Source organism: Oryctolagus cuniculus, chromosome 21 (genome assembly GCF_051225735.1).
Source record: "Oryctolagus cuniculus isolate XC-2025 breed Fujian yellow rabbit chromosome 21, ASM5122573v1, whole genome shotgun sequence".
In the NCBI taxonomy this organism is placed as follows: Eukaryota; Metazoa; Chordata; class Mammalia; order Lagomorpha; family Leporidae; genus Oryctolagus; species Oryctolagus cuniculus.
The window spans coordinates 11,157,918-11,175,830 of record NC_142887.1 but is presented as its reverse complement, the minus strand read 5'-3'; the positions used below and the strand labels follow the sequence as shown (position 1 = coordinate 11,175,830).

Sequence of the window (17,913 nt, the reverse complement as noted above, 5' to 3'; positions counted from 1 at the left end):
GTGAGGACACCTTCAAAGACCCAGCTGAGGACGGCCATGTTCTGTGCATGTGAGCTGGGCCTGGTGCTTCTCTGGAGTGGTCTTCACAGTGCGCATTCAGAAGATGCTCAGTGGTCCATTTCTATCTCTCAGGCTCCTCCCCCAGTGTGAGCTTGTTCAGACAAGTGACATCACCTGCCTTTTTAGCTAGCAGTTGCCAAGTAGGCTCAGGAAAGGAGCATTGGTGATGCCAAAGCGACCCCGCTCAATGTTTGTAGAGCAGAGGTTCTTTTTCGAAAATTTTGAAAAGATTTACTTATATGAAAGGCAGAGTTACAGAGAGGCAGAGAGAGAGAGAGAGAGAGAGAGAGAGAGAGAGAGAGAGAGAGAGCAGTCTTCCATTCACTGTTTCTCTCCCTAGATGGGTGCAATGGCCAGAGCTGGGCCGATCAAAGCTAGGAGCCAGAAGCTTCCTCTGGGTCTCCCATGTGGGTTGCAGGGGTCCAAGGACTTGGGCCATCTTCTTCTGCTTTCCCAGGCCATAACAGAGAGCTAGATTGGAAATGGAGCAGCCGTGGCTTGAACCAGTGCCCATGTGGGATGCTGGCACTGGAGGCAGCAGCTTTACCCACTATGCCACAGAGCCGGCCCCACATTTTATTTTCTTTTTGTCATCTTGATCTCCTATTTATTAATCGAATTAAATCATAGATTACATTGATAACATTGATACTATTTTTATAACTTTCATAGTTAATGTTATATTGTTAAATACCTATAAATTATATATATTCTAGTTAACAAGTACTTATAAAATGTAATCACAAGAATAATTAGTCTGTTGAGAGCTTGCTTTGTATCAGGTGTTATGTAAGTATTTTACATACGTTGTCTCAGTAACCTTCAAAGCAGCTGGGTGCAGTGGGCATTTTGCCCAGAAGTTAAGACACTCATGTTCCGTGTTGGAATTCCTGGGTTCAAAACATGATTCTGACTCCTGACTCCAGGTTTGCTAGTGTAGACCCTGGGAGGCAGCAGGTGATGGCTCAAATAATTGGCTTCCTGCCACCCATGGGGAGACTTGGATTGAGTTCCCCGCTCTTCCAGCTTCAGTCCCAGCCCAACCAGGCTACGGTAGGAGTTTGGAGAATGGGCTAGCAGATGGAATATGCTCCCTCCTCTCCCTCCCTGTTGAATAAATGAGCAGACAGAGCCCAGCTCGTACATATTACTGTGTTACTCTCCTTTTCAAGACGAGGATGCTGAGGGTAAGGAATGATAAGCAACTCAGCCAAGGTCCCATGGACTGGAAATGGCAGTGCCAAGATTTAAAACTTGGTCTGGGGACTGGCACTGTGGCATAGCAGGTTAAGCCGCTGCCTGCAGTGCTGGCATCCCATGTGGGCTCTGATTGGAGACCCGGCTGCTCCACTTCCAATCCAGCTCTCTGCTGTGGCCTGGGAAAGCAGTACAAGATGGTCCAAGTCCTTGGGCTCCTGCACCTGCATGGGAGACCACAAGAAGCTGCTGGCTCCTGGCTTCAGATCGGCGCAGCTGCAGCCATTGCGGCCAGTTGGGGAGTGAACCAGTAAATGAAAGACCTCTCTCTCTGCCTCTCCTTCTCTCTCTGTAGCTCTGACTTTCAAATAAATAAGTAAATCTTAAAAAACAAGCAAACAAACAAAACAACAAAAAACAACCTCGGTTTGTCATCCAGGATTGCACCTTTAGCCCAATAGCAGCCTTCATAAACAGGGATTTCAAGATTTTTTATACTATCTTTTCATTAACTAATACTGTTAAAACTGCAGGTGCTCCTCCACTTGGGATGGAGCTTTAGTCTGATGATAGTATCCTCAGATGAAAGTGTGTGGAAGCATCAGAACCCAGCCACACAGTGTGGCATAGGTTGTTACTTCTTGTGCCCCTGTGAGTGCCTGGGAGGTGTGCTCACCAGGACCCTGTAGTGCTAGGCCAGAAAAAGATGGAAACTTAAAACTCTATGGTTTCTACTGAATGAGCGTTGGACTCACATCATTGTAAAGCTGAAAATCAGGGGCCCGCATTTGTGGCACAGAGGGGTAAGCCACCACCTGCAACACTACCATTTCATGTGGGTTCCAGTTCAAGTCCCAGCTGCTTCACTCAAATCCACTTCTCTGCTAATGCACTGCGAAAGCAGCAAAATGTGGTCCAAGTCCTTAGGTCCCTGCACTCATGTGGGAGACCCACAAGGAGTTCCAGGCTTTGGCTTCTCCAAGGCCCAGTACTGGCCATTTAGGGAATGAACAAGCAGATGGAAGATATCTGTCTGTCTCTCTCTCTGACTCTGCTTTTCGAATAAATAAATACATTTTTAAAAAATCATAAGTCAAACTGACAAGTCAGAGACTCAGCACATAGTACAACATTGTAAATAATATGGAGGTTGCTTTATTTATACATAACATTAAATGTAATTTAACATGCATTTATTTATAACATAAACTCAATAGCTTATGGAAATAGTTCCAAAAGTTAATGGAAAGCTCAAAGATAACTTTTTTTGGTGCGAAAGTAATTGAAATCCGTGCTTGGTGTTTTTCTAATACACATTTTCTGTGAACTTTTTGAAGACCTCTAGTAAGAAACAGTTTGCATATACAGCTACATAAAAAGTATCAATCCATAACCAACATTGTTATTTCAAAACACCATTCCTGAAATGTTGCATTGAGACTATGTTGTTTCTTTGAAACTACTGGGTGATTATTGAAATAGAGTATTAAATGAAAATTAATGCAGGCTGGCACTGCGGCTCACTAGGCTAATCCTCCACCTGCGGCACCGGCACCCTGGGTTCTAGTCCCGGTTGGGGCACCGGATTCTGTCCCTGTTGCTCCTCTTCCAGTCCAGCTCTCTACTGTGGCCCAGGAAGGCAATGGAGGATGGCCCAGGTCCTTGGACCCTGCACCTGCATGGGAGACCAGGAGGAAGTGCCTGGCTCCTGGCTTCAGATCGGTGCAGCGCCAGCTGTAGCAGCCATTTGGGGGGTGAACCAACAGAAAAAGGAAGCTCTTTCTCTCTGTCTTTCTCTCTCACTAACTCTGCCTGTCCAAAAAAAAAAAAAATTTTTTTTAATACAAAATTATATATATATATATATAAACCTTGTAAAAATATCCACATATACTTTATATGCATGGAGAATAATGGCAAAAAAGTGCCCCAGATCTCCCAGGGCAGATTTTTATTTTCTTCTTGGTACTCAGGGTCTAACCAGAAAACACAGCAGTCCCCAGATAGGCTGATAGTTTGGCATTGCTTCCAGCTGGTGTTCTCTACATTTTTGACCTATACATATTGAGTGGTACAAGGAGAAATTGGTTGCCTATTGATGAAATATTTCCCAATTTTCTGTGGCTGTTAGTCTCTGTAAAATTTCAAACCCCATAATTTATTAGGAAACACCTTAGCTTATTATGTTTTTTGACATCTTAATTTAAAACATAACTGTTAAAAGAACTTGCTCCTTCATAGCCCTTTGCCAGGCATAACTGAAGTTTCCGAACGTGAGCCGCTGACTGCTACGTGCATAGCCCGAAAATCGTACTGAGAGAGAGGCTGATGGCAGCAAGCAGTGGTTCCCAAGCTTGTTTATTACACTTCCTCTGTTTGCCAATTCCCTGGGAGTCCCATGGGGAGCCCTGTGTTAACTGGCACCACATTTTCCCTGGAATACACAGACACGTTTGTCGCTCCCCCTCTTCGTGGAGGAACGACACTGAACCCTGTGCTGTTCTTTCGTCTGCTCGGCCCTCCCCGGGTTTGCTGCTGGTTCTTCCCGGGTTGGCTACTATCCCTTCCACCTCCGTGGAAGGGCAGTTCCCCCTGGCCGCATTCCCCACTTCCGCAGGGGAGCGGCACACCGCCGGCCGGCTTTTCTCGGGGCCTGCACGGGTTCCCTTAGATGTTCCCCATAGATGTTTCTGGTGCATGCCGTCTCTCTCCTCCTTTATAGTCCTCCTCCGCCAATCCCAACTCGGCCGCCCACACGCCGAGTACGCTGCTCTCCAATCAGGAGCAAGTCCTACAGTTTATTAGTTGAACTGGAGGCAGCTGTGCGGAAGCTGTTTACTTCTCTCCCAACGCCATGTTGTGGGAGAGCAGATGCATAGAACAAGTCCCAATTCGAGCAACTTAGTCTAGTCCGGATTGCTCCCCACAGATCCCCCTTTCTTTTTATTTTTTAGCGTTGATACGCGCCTGTCTTCGGTGTCCCGCGGCACACACTCTGCTCTACTTGCTAGAGTTGCCACAGGCTCTTACAAGTCCTATCAGGCAAACCGAATCCGGGTCCTCTCTTCGCCATGTTGTGAGGTTTTTAGGCGCTGATACGTGCCTGTGTTCGGTGCCCTGCAGCGCATGCTCTGGTCGAGCCTGCAGGGGCTTACAAGCTCTATCAGGCAAACCGAATCCAAGCCTTCTCATTGCCTTATTGTGGGGGAGACTTATTAGTGTTGGTTCGTGCCTATCTTCGGTGACCTGCAGCTCATACTCTGGTCGAGCTGCTTGCTGGCGCTTACCGCCTTTATCAGGCAGACCGAATCCAAGCCTTCTAATTGCGGTATTGTGGGGAAGCCTTACTGATGTTAATTCGTGCCTGTCTTCGGTGACCTGCGGCGCATAAGCTGCTAGCCGCCCAGGTGCTCATCGCCTCACTAATCGGGCAGACCGAATCCAAGCCTTCTAATTGCCATGTTGAGGGGAGGCCTTTCTATTTCTCTATTTCTCTATCTCCGGGCATTCCTATTTCTCCCATTTTACTTCTATCTTCCAGCATTCCTATTTTTCTCATCTTACTTCTAAACTTCTGTTTCTCTTATCCCCGCAGCTTCCCGGCGCCTCGCCCCACCGGCGGGTTCCCGGCTCTGTGCCGCTTCTGCTTCTGCGCGGCTCGGCTTTGCGCGCTCCGCGGTCTCCACGCTTAACCCTTTCGCGTCTGAACCACAGCCTCGCGCCAGTCCCGTTCCCTATCTACTCACGCCCCGTGCTCTCTGCACGCGGCGGCTTCCGCGAGTAACACAGCGTAGCTTACGTGTCCGCCACTAGCATTCAATCTAAGTTCCCCGGGCTAGCCTGGCGAATTCAACCCAGCGTACGTCTCCGCCCCACGGTTTGGCTTCCCGTCCTTTGCTCCCCGGGCTAATCAGACGGATCCCAACCTGGCTCACGTTTCAGCTTCTGGTTTCAACTTTTCGCCCCCTATTCCCGGGCTAACTTGAGAACCCCAAAGTGGCTTCCGTTTCCGCCTCGGCCTGCCCCCCACGGCTTCAATTTCCCTAACATTTTTCTCTACCCGGTATGTTTCCCTAAGTTTTCCTCCAACGATATTCCTCCCTCATTTCTCCTGGCTTCTCCCCACAGTCCGTATCCGAGTCTGTTTGTTCTAGCTTTCACTCTCGCTTTCAACCTTAGAGATTCCTCCCAGCTTCCCCCCGTAGTCCGTATCCGAGTCTATGCCTAGGCTTTCAATAGCTTCTTCCGGCTCCTTTTTCGTCCGGCTTTTCCCTAGGCTGTTTCGAGTCTATGCCTAGGCTTTCAATAGCTTCTTCCGGCTCCTTTTTTGTCCGGCTTTTCCCTAGGCTGTTTGCTAGTTTCTCTCTCCGATATTTTCCCTAGTCTGTTCCCGTTTCTTCCCTCCTAAGTTTGCTATCCGTCCTAGGTTTCCTAATCCGAGTCATTTCTTCCCTCCTAAGTTTCATATCCGTCCTAGGTTTCCTATCCGAGTTAGGTTTCCTATCCGAGTCACGGCACCATTATGTCGCTCCCCCTCTTCGTGGAGGAACGACACAGGACCCTGCGCTGTTCTTTCGTCTGCTCGGCCCTCCCCGGGTTTGCTGCTGGTTCTTCCCGGGTTGGCTACTATCCCTTCCACCTCCGTGGAAGGGCAGTTCCCCCTGGCCGCATTCCCCACTTCCGCAGGGGAGCGGCACACCACCGGCCGGCTTTTCTCGGGGGCTGCACGGGTTCCCTTAGATGTTCCCCATAGATGTTTCTGGTGCATGCCGTCTCTCTCCTCCTTTATAGTCCTCCTCCGCCAATCCCAACTCGGCCGCCCACACGCCGAGTACGCTGCTCTCCAATCAGGAGCAAGTCCTACAGTTTATTAGTTGAACTGGAGGCAGCTGTGCGGAAGCTGTTTACTTCTCTCCCAATGCCATGTTGTGGGAGAGCAGATGCATAGAACAAGTCCCAATTCGAGCAACTTAGTCTAGTCCGGATTGCTCCCCACAACGTTAACTCTCTTTGCTCATTTTAGAAAATTTGGAAAATATACAAAGAATGACTTTCCAAAGTTTTTTAAGAAATATTTTTTTTTAAGTGGCAAAGAAGAAACATTTAAAAAGTCTCATGGGCCTGGGTTCTCTGGGCGATGGTGTTAGGAGCACAATTGCCTGGTCATCTGCTCATGGCCAAAAGGCAAGCCCTTGTCAAGTTTAAATCCGTGCATTGTGTTCATAACACACATTTTCTGTGAACTTTCTGAAGACCCACGGTAAGAAACTGCATTGACAGCTGTATAAAAAGTATGTGGAGCCTGGAGTTAAAGCTCTTCCCTCTGCTGGGGTGGTATATGTGAAGAAAAAATCAGGAGCCAGGGGCCTGGGTTGTGACGCAGCAGGTTAAGCTGCCACCTGTGATGTGGCATCTCAAATGGGCACCAGTTTGAGTCTCAGCTGCTCCACTTCTCATCGAGCTCCCTGCTAACACACCTGGGAAAGCAGCAAAAGATGGCCAAGTGGTTGGGCCCCTGCCACCCACATGGAAGACCTGGATGAAGTGCCTGGTGTCTGGCTCCTGGCTTCAGCTTGGTGGATGAAGAATCAATTTCTCTCCCTCTCCCTCTCCCCCTTCCCCCCCTCCCCTTTTCCCCCTCCCTTCCCCCTCCCCTTTCCCTCCCCCTCTTCCTCTCCCTCTCCCTCCCCCTCTCCCTCCTTCTCCCCCTGTCTCCTTCTGCCCTTCCCCCCTCCCTCCCCCTCTCCCTCTCCCCTTCTCCCCCCTTCCCCGTCTTCCTTTCCCTCTCCCTCTCCCTCTTCCTCTTTCTCTTTCTTTTCTTATTTATTTATTTATTTATTTAAATATTTATTTATTTATTTGAAAAGCAGAATTATGGAGGTAAAGGCACAGAGAGAGAGAGACAGAGACAAGTCTTCCGTCTGCTGGTTCGCTCCCCAAATGGCCACAATGGGCAGAGTGGGACCGATTTGAAGCCAGGAGCCAGGGGCTTCCCCTGGGTCTCCCGTGTGGGTGCAGAGGCCCAAGCACTTGGGCTGCCTTTAGCTGCTTTCCCAGGCAATAAACAGAGAGCTGGATCAGAAGTGGAGCAGCTGGGATTGAACTTGGTATCCATATGGGATGCCGGCACTGTGGGCTGTGGCTTTACCCACTATACCACAGCACCGGCCCCTTTATTTATTTTTTAAATATTTATTTGAAAATCAGAGAGAGAGAGAGAGAGATCTTCTATCCACTGAATCACTCCCCAAGTGACCACAATGGCCGGGACTGAGCTAGGCTGAAACCAGGAACTTCCTCCAGGTCTCCCATGTGGGTGGCAAGGGCCCAAGCACTTGGGCCATCTGCTGCTGCTTTCCCAGGACAGTAGCAAGGAGCTGGATAGGAAGCTGAGCAGCCAAGACACGAACCAGCACCATATGGGATGCTGGCATTTCAGGTGATGGCTTTACCCACCATGCCAGGATGCTGGCTCGGTTCTGCTTTTCATGTAAATGAAACTTTTGAAAAGAAAAGAGAAGTCAGGAGTCCAGTGATGCCCACCAAGAAATACTTTAAGTCAGGAATCAGGCAGCTAGCATGTAACAGTTGTCATCTCTCACAGGTGGAGTGGGAAATCATCACGTTTTCTGCCTGCTCCATACCAATGCGTGAACCTAAGCAGTCTGTGTGAACTGTAATGAGCCGATAGGTTGTAACTGTGCAGGTGACAACTTGAGAGCAGCAAGTGACAGGCTTCAAGATGATCTTCTAGAAGTGTCTTTAATGTGACAGTGAATCCTCTGTGAGTTAGGGGTTTGTACACATGATGTATATAGAAAAGTATACATATAAGTTTATAAAAAAGCAAAGGAGTGGGGAATGGAAGTTCAGGGGGTAATTCAATGAGAAGGGGAGATAGACAGCAAAGGGAAGAAGCACACAAGTGATTTTCTTCTTCAGTTGTGTGATGGTTTTGTTGAGATAGAATTCACAAATGTTAAATTTCACCCTTTTAGGGGGCAGGTGTTTGGCATAGTAGTTAGGCTGGCACCGTAGCTCACTTGGCTAATCCTCCGCCTGCAGCACCAGCCCCTGGGTTCTAGTCCCCATTGGGGCGCCAGATTCTGTCCCGGTTGCTCCTCTTCCTGTCCAGCTCTCTGCTGTGGAAAGCAGTGGAGGATGGGCTGGCGCCGCGGCTCACTAGGCTAATCCTCCGTCTAGCGGCGCCGGCACACCGGGTTCTAGTCCTGGTCGGGGCGCCGGATTCTGTCCCAGTTGCCCCTCTTCCAGGCCAGCTCTCTGCTGTGGCCAGGGAGTGCAGTGGAGGATGGCCCAGGTGCTTGGGCCCTGCACCTGCATGGGAGACCAGAAGGAAGCACCTGGCTCCTGGCTTCGGATTGGCACAGCGCGCTGGCCGTAACAGCCATTTGGGGAGTGAACCAACATAAGGAAGGCCTTTCTCTCTGTCTCTCTCACTGTCTAACTCTATCAAAAAAAAATTAGTTAAGACCCCAATTGGGATGGGGCTGGCAAAATGGCATAGTAGGTAAAGGATTTGCCTGCAGTGTCAGCATCCCATATGGGTGCTGATTTGAGTCCCAACTGCTCCACTTCCTATTCAGCTCTCTGCTATGGTGGGAAAGCAGTAGAAGATGACCAAAGTCCTTGGGCCCCTGCACCCACATGCGGGTCCCAGAGGCTCCTGGCTTCAGATCCGCCCAGCTCTGGCTGTTGCGACCATTTGGGAAGTAAACCAGTGCATGGAAGACCTCTCTCTCTTTCTGCCTCTGGCTCTCTGCCACTCTGCCTTTCAAATAAATACATCCTAAAAATAAATAAATAAATAAAAAAGACGCTAGTTGGGATGCACACATCCCATATCTGAGTGTCTGTGTTCAGATCCCATCTCTACTCTTGAATGAGCACCCTAGGAAACAGGAGGTACTTGGGTGAAGCTCAAGTACTTGGGTCGCTGCCACTCACTTGAAAACCCAGGTGGAGTTTCTGGCTTCAGCCTGGTGCAGCCTGGGCTGTTAAGGGTTAGGGAGTGACCCAGCAGATGGAAGATGATTCTGTTTCTCTGTGCCTCTGTTTCTCTCTCTCTGCCTCTCAATTAAATGAAAATAAATAATTTTTTTTTTTGACAGGCAGAGTGGACAGTGAGAGAGAGAGAGAGAAAGGTCTTCCTTTGCCGTTGGTTCACCCTCCAATGGCTGCCCCGGCCGGCGCGCTGCGGCCGGCGCACCGTGCTGATCCAATGGCAGGAGCCAGGAGCCAGGTGCTTTTCCTGGTCTCCCATGGGGTGCAGGGCCCAAGCACCTGGGCCATCCTCCACTGCACTCCCTGGTCACAGCAGAGAGCTGGCCTGGAAGAGGGGCAACTGGGACAGAATCCGGCTCCCCGACCGGGACTAGAACCCGGTGTGCCGGCGCCGCTAGGCAGAGGATTAGCCTAGTGAGCCGTGGCGCCGGCCTAAAATAAATAATTTTTTTAAATTTGCCCTTTTAAGGTGTACAATTCAATGAGTTGCAGAACCATCATCAGAATCCAGTTTGACATTGTCACTCTTTATTTCCCCCCAACCCCTCATCCTCAGCCATAGACAGCCATGAATTTACTTCCTGCTCCCCTGGACTTGCCTCAAATAGATATTTTGTATCGATGGGTCCACATGTATATTTCTTTTGTGATAGCTTCTTCCACTTGGCATACTTTGTTCCAAAGCGCATTTTCAAGATTCATCCATGCTGTAGCACATGTCAAGTCTGTTCTTTTTTACAGCCAAATAATATCCCATGATATGGTCATTCCACTGCGATTTAACTGCAGACAATCAGGTGGTTTCCGTTTGGCAGCACGGTGAGGATGTTGCTGTGCGTGTTCGTGTCCTGCTTTTCCTGTGGATGTGTTTTGTTGTAGGCGTGTATCTAGGAGTGGGACTACTGGGTCTCATGGGAACTCTGCTGAATCTCTTGAGAAACAGCCAAACTGTTTTCCATAGCAGCTGTACAGTCTGCACTCCTGCCTCTGTCTGAGTTTCAGGCTCCCTGCATCCTCACTAGGCTGGGTACTGTCTGTCCGATTTCCGCCAGGCTAGTGGATATGAAGTGGTTTCTCACTGTGGCTTTGGTCTGCATTCCCTCTGGGTGAGCATCATCTCATGTGCTTGTTGGCCATCCACGGATCTTCCTGGAGAGATACCTATTCAGATGATCTGCCTGTTTTTAAAGTGATTTGTCTCTTGTCATTGAATTGAACAAGCTCTCTTTTAAAATTATTCAGGGGCTGGCATGGTGGCATAGTGGGTTAAGCTGCCTCCTACAGGGCTGACATCCCTTATGGGCACCGGTTCAAGTCCCTGTTGCTCTACTTCTGATCCAGCTCCTTGCTTATGTGCCTGGGAAAGCAGTGGAAGATGGCCCATGTGCTTGGGTCCCTGCACCCCTGTGAGAGACCTGGAAGGAGCTCCTGGCTCCTGGCTTTGGCCTGGCTTGCCTTTGGCCTGGCCCAACCCTGGCAGTTGGGGCCATTTTGGAAATGAACCAGCAGATGGAAGACCACTCTCCTTCCTTCTCTTTAACTCCCCCCTTCCATCTCCCCCTCTCTCTCTCTAACTCTGCCTTTCAGATAAAATAAATATATAACTAAGTCTTTTAAAAAAAAACTTTTTAAATTCATCTTCATTTATTTGAAAGACAGAAACAGAGGTCTTCCATCCATCAGCTCATGCTCCAGATATCTGCAGCAGCCAAGGCTGGACCTCAGTCTGAGTCTCCCCCATGGGTGGCCGGGACCCAAGCGTGTGAGCCATCACCTGTTGCCTCCCAAGGTGTGCATTAGCTGGATGATGGAATCGAAAGCAGAGTAGCAGCTTGAACCCAGGCACTCTGATGTGTGTTGTGCTGTTCCAAGTGGGTGTTTAACTAAGGTGCCAAATGCCTACTCCTGGAAGAGTTGTTTGTCTTTTCCAGGGTATAAGGTCACTTATCAGATACAGGTCCTTTGAGCACTTTCTGTCTCTGGGTTGTCTTTTCATGTTCCTGATGGTGTCCTTTGAAGCATAATTTTCTTAATTTTGATGAAGTCCAATTTTCTTGCCATTTTTCTTCTGTAATTTTGTGCTTTTGTTATCATATGTAAGAAGATTTTTGCCAAAACCAAGGATGTACTCCTGTGATTTCTTTTCTGACCCATTGGGAGTCAGTTTTTGTGAGTGATGTGAGGAAGGTGTCCAGTTTTGTTCTTTCTCAGTGTATATTGGTTGTCCCCACACCGTTTGTACAAGACTGTTTTCCTATTGAATTGAATTGACACCCTTGTCAAAAATCTGTTAGTGATGAAGATGCGTGAGGATTTCTGGACTCCTAATTATCTTCTGTTGAAATCTGTGTCAGTCCTTCTGTCAGAACCAACTGTTTTGGTTACTGTAGCTTTGTAGAAATTTTGAAATCAGCAAATACGAGTCCTTCACTTTGTTCTTTTTCAAGATTGTTTTGGCTGTTCTTGGTACCTTTTGAAGTATGAATGTTAGGATCAGCTGATCAAATTTTCTGCAGGAAAACCATCTGGAATTTTGATAAGGATTCTGTAGTCTATAGATCAACTTTGTAGTATTGCCATCAATTTGGATAATGTTGCCATTGTTTAATTTTCTTTTTTATTTCTTTTAATAATATTTTATAGTTTATGTAAGTCTTGTATTTGTTTTATTAAATTTATTCCTAAAGGGTCCAAATGCTTGGGCCCCTGCACCCACATGGGAGAACCAGATGAAGCTCTAGACTCCTGATATGGTCTGGCTCAGCTATGGCTGTTGTGACCATTTAGGAAGTGAACCAGTGGATAGAAGATCTAGATTAATCTCTCTCTCTCTCCCCCTCTCCCTTCCTCCTTCCCTCTCCCCCTTATGTAACCTTGTCTTTCAAATTAAAAAAGAAATTATTTTCATAATTTGTTTTCTTTCTTTCTTTTTTTTTTTTTTTGACAGGTACAGTTAGACAGAGAGAGGGAGAGAGAGGTCTTCCTTCTGTTGGTTCCCCCCCGCAAATGGCTACTATGGCCAGCGCTATGCTGATCCGAAGCCAGGTGCCAGGTGCTTCTCCTGGTCTCCCATGCGGGTGCAGGGCCCAAGCACTTGGGCCATCCTCCACTGCACTCCCAAGCCACAGCAGAGAGCTGGACTGGAAGAGGAGCAACCGAGACAGAATCTGGTGCCCCAACCGGGACTAGAACCTGGGGTGCCGGCACCGCAGGCGGAGGATTAGCCTAGTAAGCCGCGGCGCCGGCCACAATTGATTATTGCTATTGTGCCCTGCAACCTTGCTGAGCTTATATACCACTTCTCATAGTTTCTGATGCGTTGTTTTGGATTTTTCTGTGTGTAATCATATCATCCTTAAGTCAAGATAATTTTGCTTCACTAGAACATTTAGTACAATGTGGACTGAGGTAAAGCTATGGACATCCTTATCTCATTCCTGAACATGGGGGGGAAAGCATTTAGTCTTTGATCACTCAGTGTAATGTTAGCTGTGGGTTTTTCATAATAATCATTATTGGATTGAGGAAATGTCCTCCACTTCTAGTTTCTTGAGTGTTTTTAGTCATGTAAGCTTGTTACATTTTCTCAAATGTTTTCTGCTGCAACTATTTAGATGACCATGTATGTGTGGTTTTTGTCCTTTGTCCTGTTGATAATTATGTATTGCACTGAGGTTCATATGTTGAAACAACCTTGCATTCCCAGGGTAAATCCCACTTGGTCATGCTACCCAGTTCTTGTGGTATGTTGCTAGGTTCTCTGTGCTTGTATTTTGTTGAGGGTGTTTGCATCTAAAAATCATAAGAGATGTCTTTGCTGTTTTTTGTTTCAGTATATTACTGGTCTTACAGAATGAATTGGGAAATATTCTATTTTCTTCTTTTTCTGAAGAGAGTGTGTGTGGAAAATTTTTGTTCTTCTTTAAATATTTGGTAGAATTAACCATTGCAGCCATCTGGCCCTTGATTTCTCTTTGTGTCAAGTTTAAAATGACTAATTCAATCTCTATTGAAAGTCTATCCAGATGTTCTATTTTTTTTTTCAAGTTAGTTTTGGTTGCTTCTATTTGTGCAAGAATTCTTCCTTTTTATATAAGTTATCTATGTTGACACATAGTTGTTCATAGTATTCCCTAATGCTCAAGGTGTTACTTTTCTTTTATTTTATTTTCTTCTACAAGTTTTCTTCTGTTTTACTTCCCTTTATCCCTTGCTTCTTTCTTCTCTCTTTTTTTAATTATTTATTTATTTTCATTGTTTAATTAGAAACAGGGACAGAGACAGAGGGACAAACAGTGATCTTCCACCTATTGGTTCACTCCCTAGCTACCCACAACAGCCAGGGCTGGGCCAGGCCAAAGCCAAGAGCCAAAAAAATCAATCTGGGTTTCCCACATAGGTGGCAAGGCCCCCAGTACTTGGGCCATCATCTGCTGCTTCCATGGGGTGTGTATTTGCAGAAAGCTGAATCAGAATAGAGGAGCCAGGACTTAAACCATGTACTCCTGTATGGGATGCAGGCATCCTAAGCAGTGTCTTAACTGCTGTGCCAGATTCTCACCCCATTGCTTGGTTTTTATTTCTGTAGTGTCAGTAGTGAGGTCACTTCTTTCATTTTTGATTTTTTTTAAAGATTTATTTATTTATTTGAAAGTCAGAGTTACACAGAGAGAGGAGAGGCAGAGAGAGAAAGAGAGGTCTTCCGTCCGATGATTCACTCCCCAGATGGCCGCAACGGCTGGAGCTGCGCCGGTTCGAAGCCAGGAGCCAGGAGCTTCTTCCAGGTCTCCCACACAGGCACAGGGGCCCAAGGACTTGGGCCATCCTCTACTGCTTTCCCAGGCCACAGCAGAGAGCTGGATTGGAAGTGGAGCAGCTGGGACTCGAACTGGCGCCCATATGGGATGCTGGCGCTTCAGGCCAGGGTGTTAACCAGCTGTGCCACAGCGCCGGCCCCTCATTTTTGATGTTGATAATGTGAATATTTTTGTTTCATGGTTAGTCTAGTTAAAGATTTGTCAGTTTTGTTGATTTTTTTCTGACTTATGTTTCTTTAGGTGTTCATTTAAAAAATGCCATGTGAATTGCATATATTTTACATATAGTCTGTTGTATATATAAAATAGTGCACAGTAAAATTACAAAGGCAAAAGGAGTTATAAGGTGGTTGAGAAACATACTAGGGGCTTGGGTCCTATGGTTGAGTGTCACTCTAAGTTACTAGCTTATTCAGATAAACAAATTTCAAAGTTCTTGAGGATTCTGTCTTTAAAATGAAATTAATATGTGTTTCACAAGGCAAGAGAGTGGTGGATGCACCCTTGGGTAAAAGGTGAGACAGTGAGGGGCCAGCGCCGTGGCTCACTTGGTTAATCCTCCACCTGTGGTGCCGGCATCCCATATGGGCACCGGGTTCTAGTCCCAGTTGCTCCTCTTCCAGTCCAGCTCTCTGCTGTGGCCCGGGAGGGCAGTGGAGGATGGCCCAAGTGCTTGGGTCCTGCACCCGCATAGGAGACCAGGAGGAAGCACCTGACTCCTGGCTTCGGATCGGCACAGCGCTGGCTGTTAGCAGTCATTTGGGGGGTGAACCACCAGAAGGAAGGCCTTTCTCTCTGTCTCTGTCTCTCTCACTGTCTAACTCTGACAAAAAAAAAAAAAAAAAAAAGTGAGACAATGAAACGAATTCCTGCTCAGGCTGACAAATCTGATACTGTATCAGGGCTGCAGTAACAAAGTAACACAAACCAGCCACAGAACCTGCTCTTTCACAACAATCCAAATCCAGCTTTCAGCAGAGTCGGGAGGGCGGCAAACCTTGGCTTAGAGCTGTGCTTCTCTGGTCCCTGCGTCAGCAGCCCTTCCCTTCCTGCACGTCCCTGTCCCTTTCCTGCAAGGACAGCAGTCACACTGGAGCAAAGGCCCACTCTGCTCGGCTGTGACCTCATGACGACTGCATCTGCCATGGTCCTGTCACCACTAACCCCGCACTCTGAGGTCCTGGGGCTTCAACGTATTTTTCTTGGGAGGCACAATCATCCCATAATGGACATGTTCTAAGCCACTTGTGTAAATTTGTCTTGTTAATGCTTTAAGTTTTAGAAGCCTATGGAAGCGTCATTCCTTTTTACCATGATCTTTTTATTTTTATATCTCTCCCCTAGATTGCGGATATGTTTAATGAAGTCAAATTTAGCGAGTATGTAAACACTGGGAAGATAATTGACAAAATCAACTTGCCAGATTTCCTCAAAGTTTACCTCAATCACAGGCCGCCTTTCGGTAACACCATGAGTGGCATTCAGCAGACCTTTGAGGTTCTGGGTTTCACCAATTCCAGAGGACAAAAGGCTATTCGAAGAGAGGATTTCCTGAAACTGCTCCAAACGAAAGGTGAGTGCACAAACAGGGCGTCTGGGAACATCCTCCAGCATTCCCAGGGGAAGAGCGAAGCCTGGTGAGCCAAACTCCTGGGAGCCCCGTCTTTCAGGGGAGAGCAGGAACCTCCTTCTGCCCACCTGCACGTGTGGGGTGATGGGAGAGACCCTGGCCTGGCTGCCGGGAGAAGGGGGCTTCTGCTTCAGCTCTCCGGAGCTCTGTAGGGCCTGCGTCCTCCCTGCAAAGCCACAGGGGAAGTTCCAGCCTCACTGTCCCATGTGGCTGCCATTTAGATTAGGACATGTTTGTGAAATAAATCTACACCGTGGCCAACTTTTCTGTTAATTTTTGCCCACTTTTCCTTGTGACTGTGTATGAGGCAGCTCAGCAGGTACTCTGTTTGGGTGATATTCTCATCTCTGTCCAGCTGGGTGGTTTTGATGTGAGAGAACCCAGTCTTTTTCAGCAAGCTGCCTTTGAGCTCTGCCAGCTCCAGCCTAGTCACACCGTAGTCACACCGTAGTCACACCGTAGTCACACCATAGGAGGAAGTCTGTGTGACGGTGACGTGGAACTCTAGATTGTGTGTGGGTCCGAAGGAAAGCAGATAGTACAGAGTGCTTCTGTAAGACCCTGGATGATAATCCTGTACTTAGCCCTAGAACTGAGTGGCTGCCTTTGTGCTTGATGGAGCCCAGGTGAGCACATGACCCAGGAGGAGATGTCCAACTGCTTCGCTACACTGTTCGGCCTGAATCCTGAGGGCTGGGGATCGGAGCCCGCTGCCACCTCCGTCAAAGGTACCTTGTCAAAGGTAGACTTGAGTGCATTTACTGCCCCTTACTGTACAAGCGCCTCGCTGTGAGGCTGTGCACGCAGAGGCAGCCATGGTGAACGAGTGAGGACTAGACTGGTGACCTGTGGGATGAGAGTCCTGTTCCTCTCATGGGTTCTGGCCTCATTTCTCTCCCTATTCCTTGGATCAGTTCTTTGTCTTTGTGGGTTGGGTGGGTGGACCCTGGCTACCAGTAGAGTCCAGCTCAGCACGGCTGTGTCCAGAGAGGTGTGGCTAGGGAGGGGCAGCAACCAGGTGGGCAGCTCGAGGCCAGCTTCTGGCCACCAGGACCTTCAAGTGTTTAAGCATCTCCTGCCTTCCCGTCCCACCCTTGCCTGAGGGTTGTCCTTCTCCCTTTTCCTCGAGTCCACTGGGCGGGAAGTGAGGGCTACACATGCAAGCCCAGGAGTGAGCAATCCCAGCAGCCCCCCTGCCTGTCTGGGCTGGAAGGTCTCCCCAGACAAGACCACCGCCAGCCTCCCTTCTCCTTCACTGCTGTGTCTGATTAGACAAAGTTCCTGGTCTCACATCTTTGTAGACACTGGTGCCCAGCAGGTTGTTTCCAGGCTGTGTGCTCCCTGCTCCATTCTCTTGTGTCCTTGGCATCTCAGGATGCAGCCTTGTTGATGGTGGGTGTTTATGTTGTGACAAAAGGATTCCAAGAAATGGAAAAAATACAGCCACATGGTGTGGCTGGAGCTAACAGGGCTCTGTTCTCTAAGGAGGGATTTTAACCACTCTCCCTGCAAGGGTTTTCAAGGAACCAAAGCCCAGTGAACCCAGGCCTGGAGCACCCCTCCTTTTCCTTCAGCATCCCATCCCAGTGCCTTTGGAAGGCATGTCTGAATTAGAAACCCAGTCGCTGTAGAGGTGTGTGACTCTTTTCTTGTTGGGCTAGGATCAGAAATTTGCCTTGAAGAAGAACTTCCAGAAGAAATCACTGCAGAAATATTCACAACGGAAATCCTTGGCTTGGCCATTTCAGAAGATTCCGAACAAAGTGGTCAGTGAAGTTGTGAGGAATGTTCGAAGCCCAGAGGCAGCATGCTGAGTGTGTGTGTATGTGTGTGTGTGTGTGTGTGTGTGTGTGTGTGTGATTTCTGCATTTCCCTGCCCACGTTCTGCTCATCAGGACATTTGGACATTAAAAGCAAGTTTCTGTTCGGCAATGGAATTTGCAAAGTTGGACATTCCACTGTTTCTGAAATAGAAAAGTAGGGGGAGGCAGGAACAGCCCTGGCAGCTGGGTGCTGATGGCTGTGGGATCCCCGGGCCTGAGCCATGAAGAGGGTGCTGTCAAGAGGTCCATGCAGGGCACAGCAAGGCTGGGCTGGAGGTGGAGGCCTTAGCAGCAGCCGGCCCCCTTCATGACACCCGCCGGGCATCACCCCAGCTGTTTGGGGCCCCCAAGAGTTCTGTGAGTG

The 17,913-nt window shown here is 48.2% G+C and overlaps 1 protein-coding gene across 3 annotated transcripts in view; it reads left to right on the top strand.

Moving 5' to 3' along the window:
- The window catches only part of CFAP251 (cilia and flagella associated protein 251), a 72,649-nt gene extending 54,991 nt beyond the window's left edge, over positions 1–17,658 (top strand). The window contains exons 20-22 of one of the 3 annotated variants that reach the window (XM_051837766.3): positions 15,441–15,669; positions 16,353–16,454; positions 17,388–17,658. In XM_051837766.3, the coding sequence (XP_051693726.3) occupies positions 15,441–15,669; positions 16,353–16,454; positions 17,388–17,500 (444 nt within the window). In that variant the 3' untranslated portion in view covers positions 17,501–17,658. Of the gene's footprint in view, positions 1–15,440; positions 15,670–16,310; positions 16,469–17,387 lie in introns of those variants that run through there. The other 2 variants (XM_051837762.3, XM_089323072.1) reach the window with 2 other exon arrangements.
- Positions 17,659–17,913: the final 255 nt, after the last annotated feature.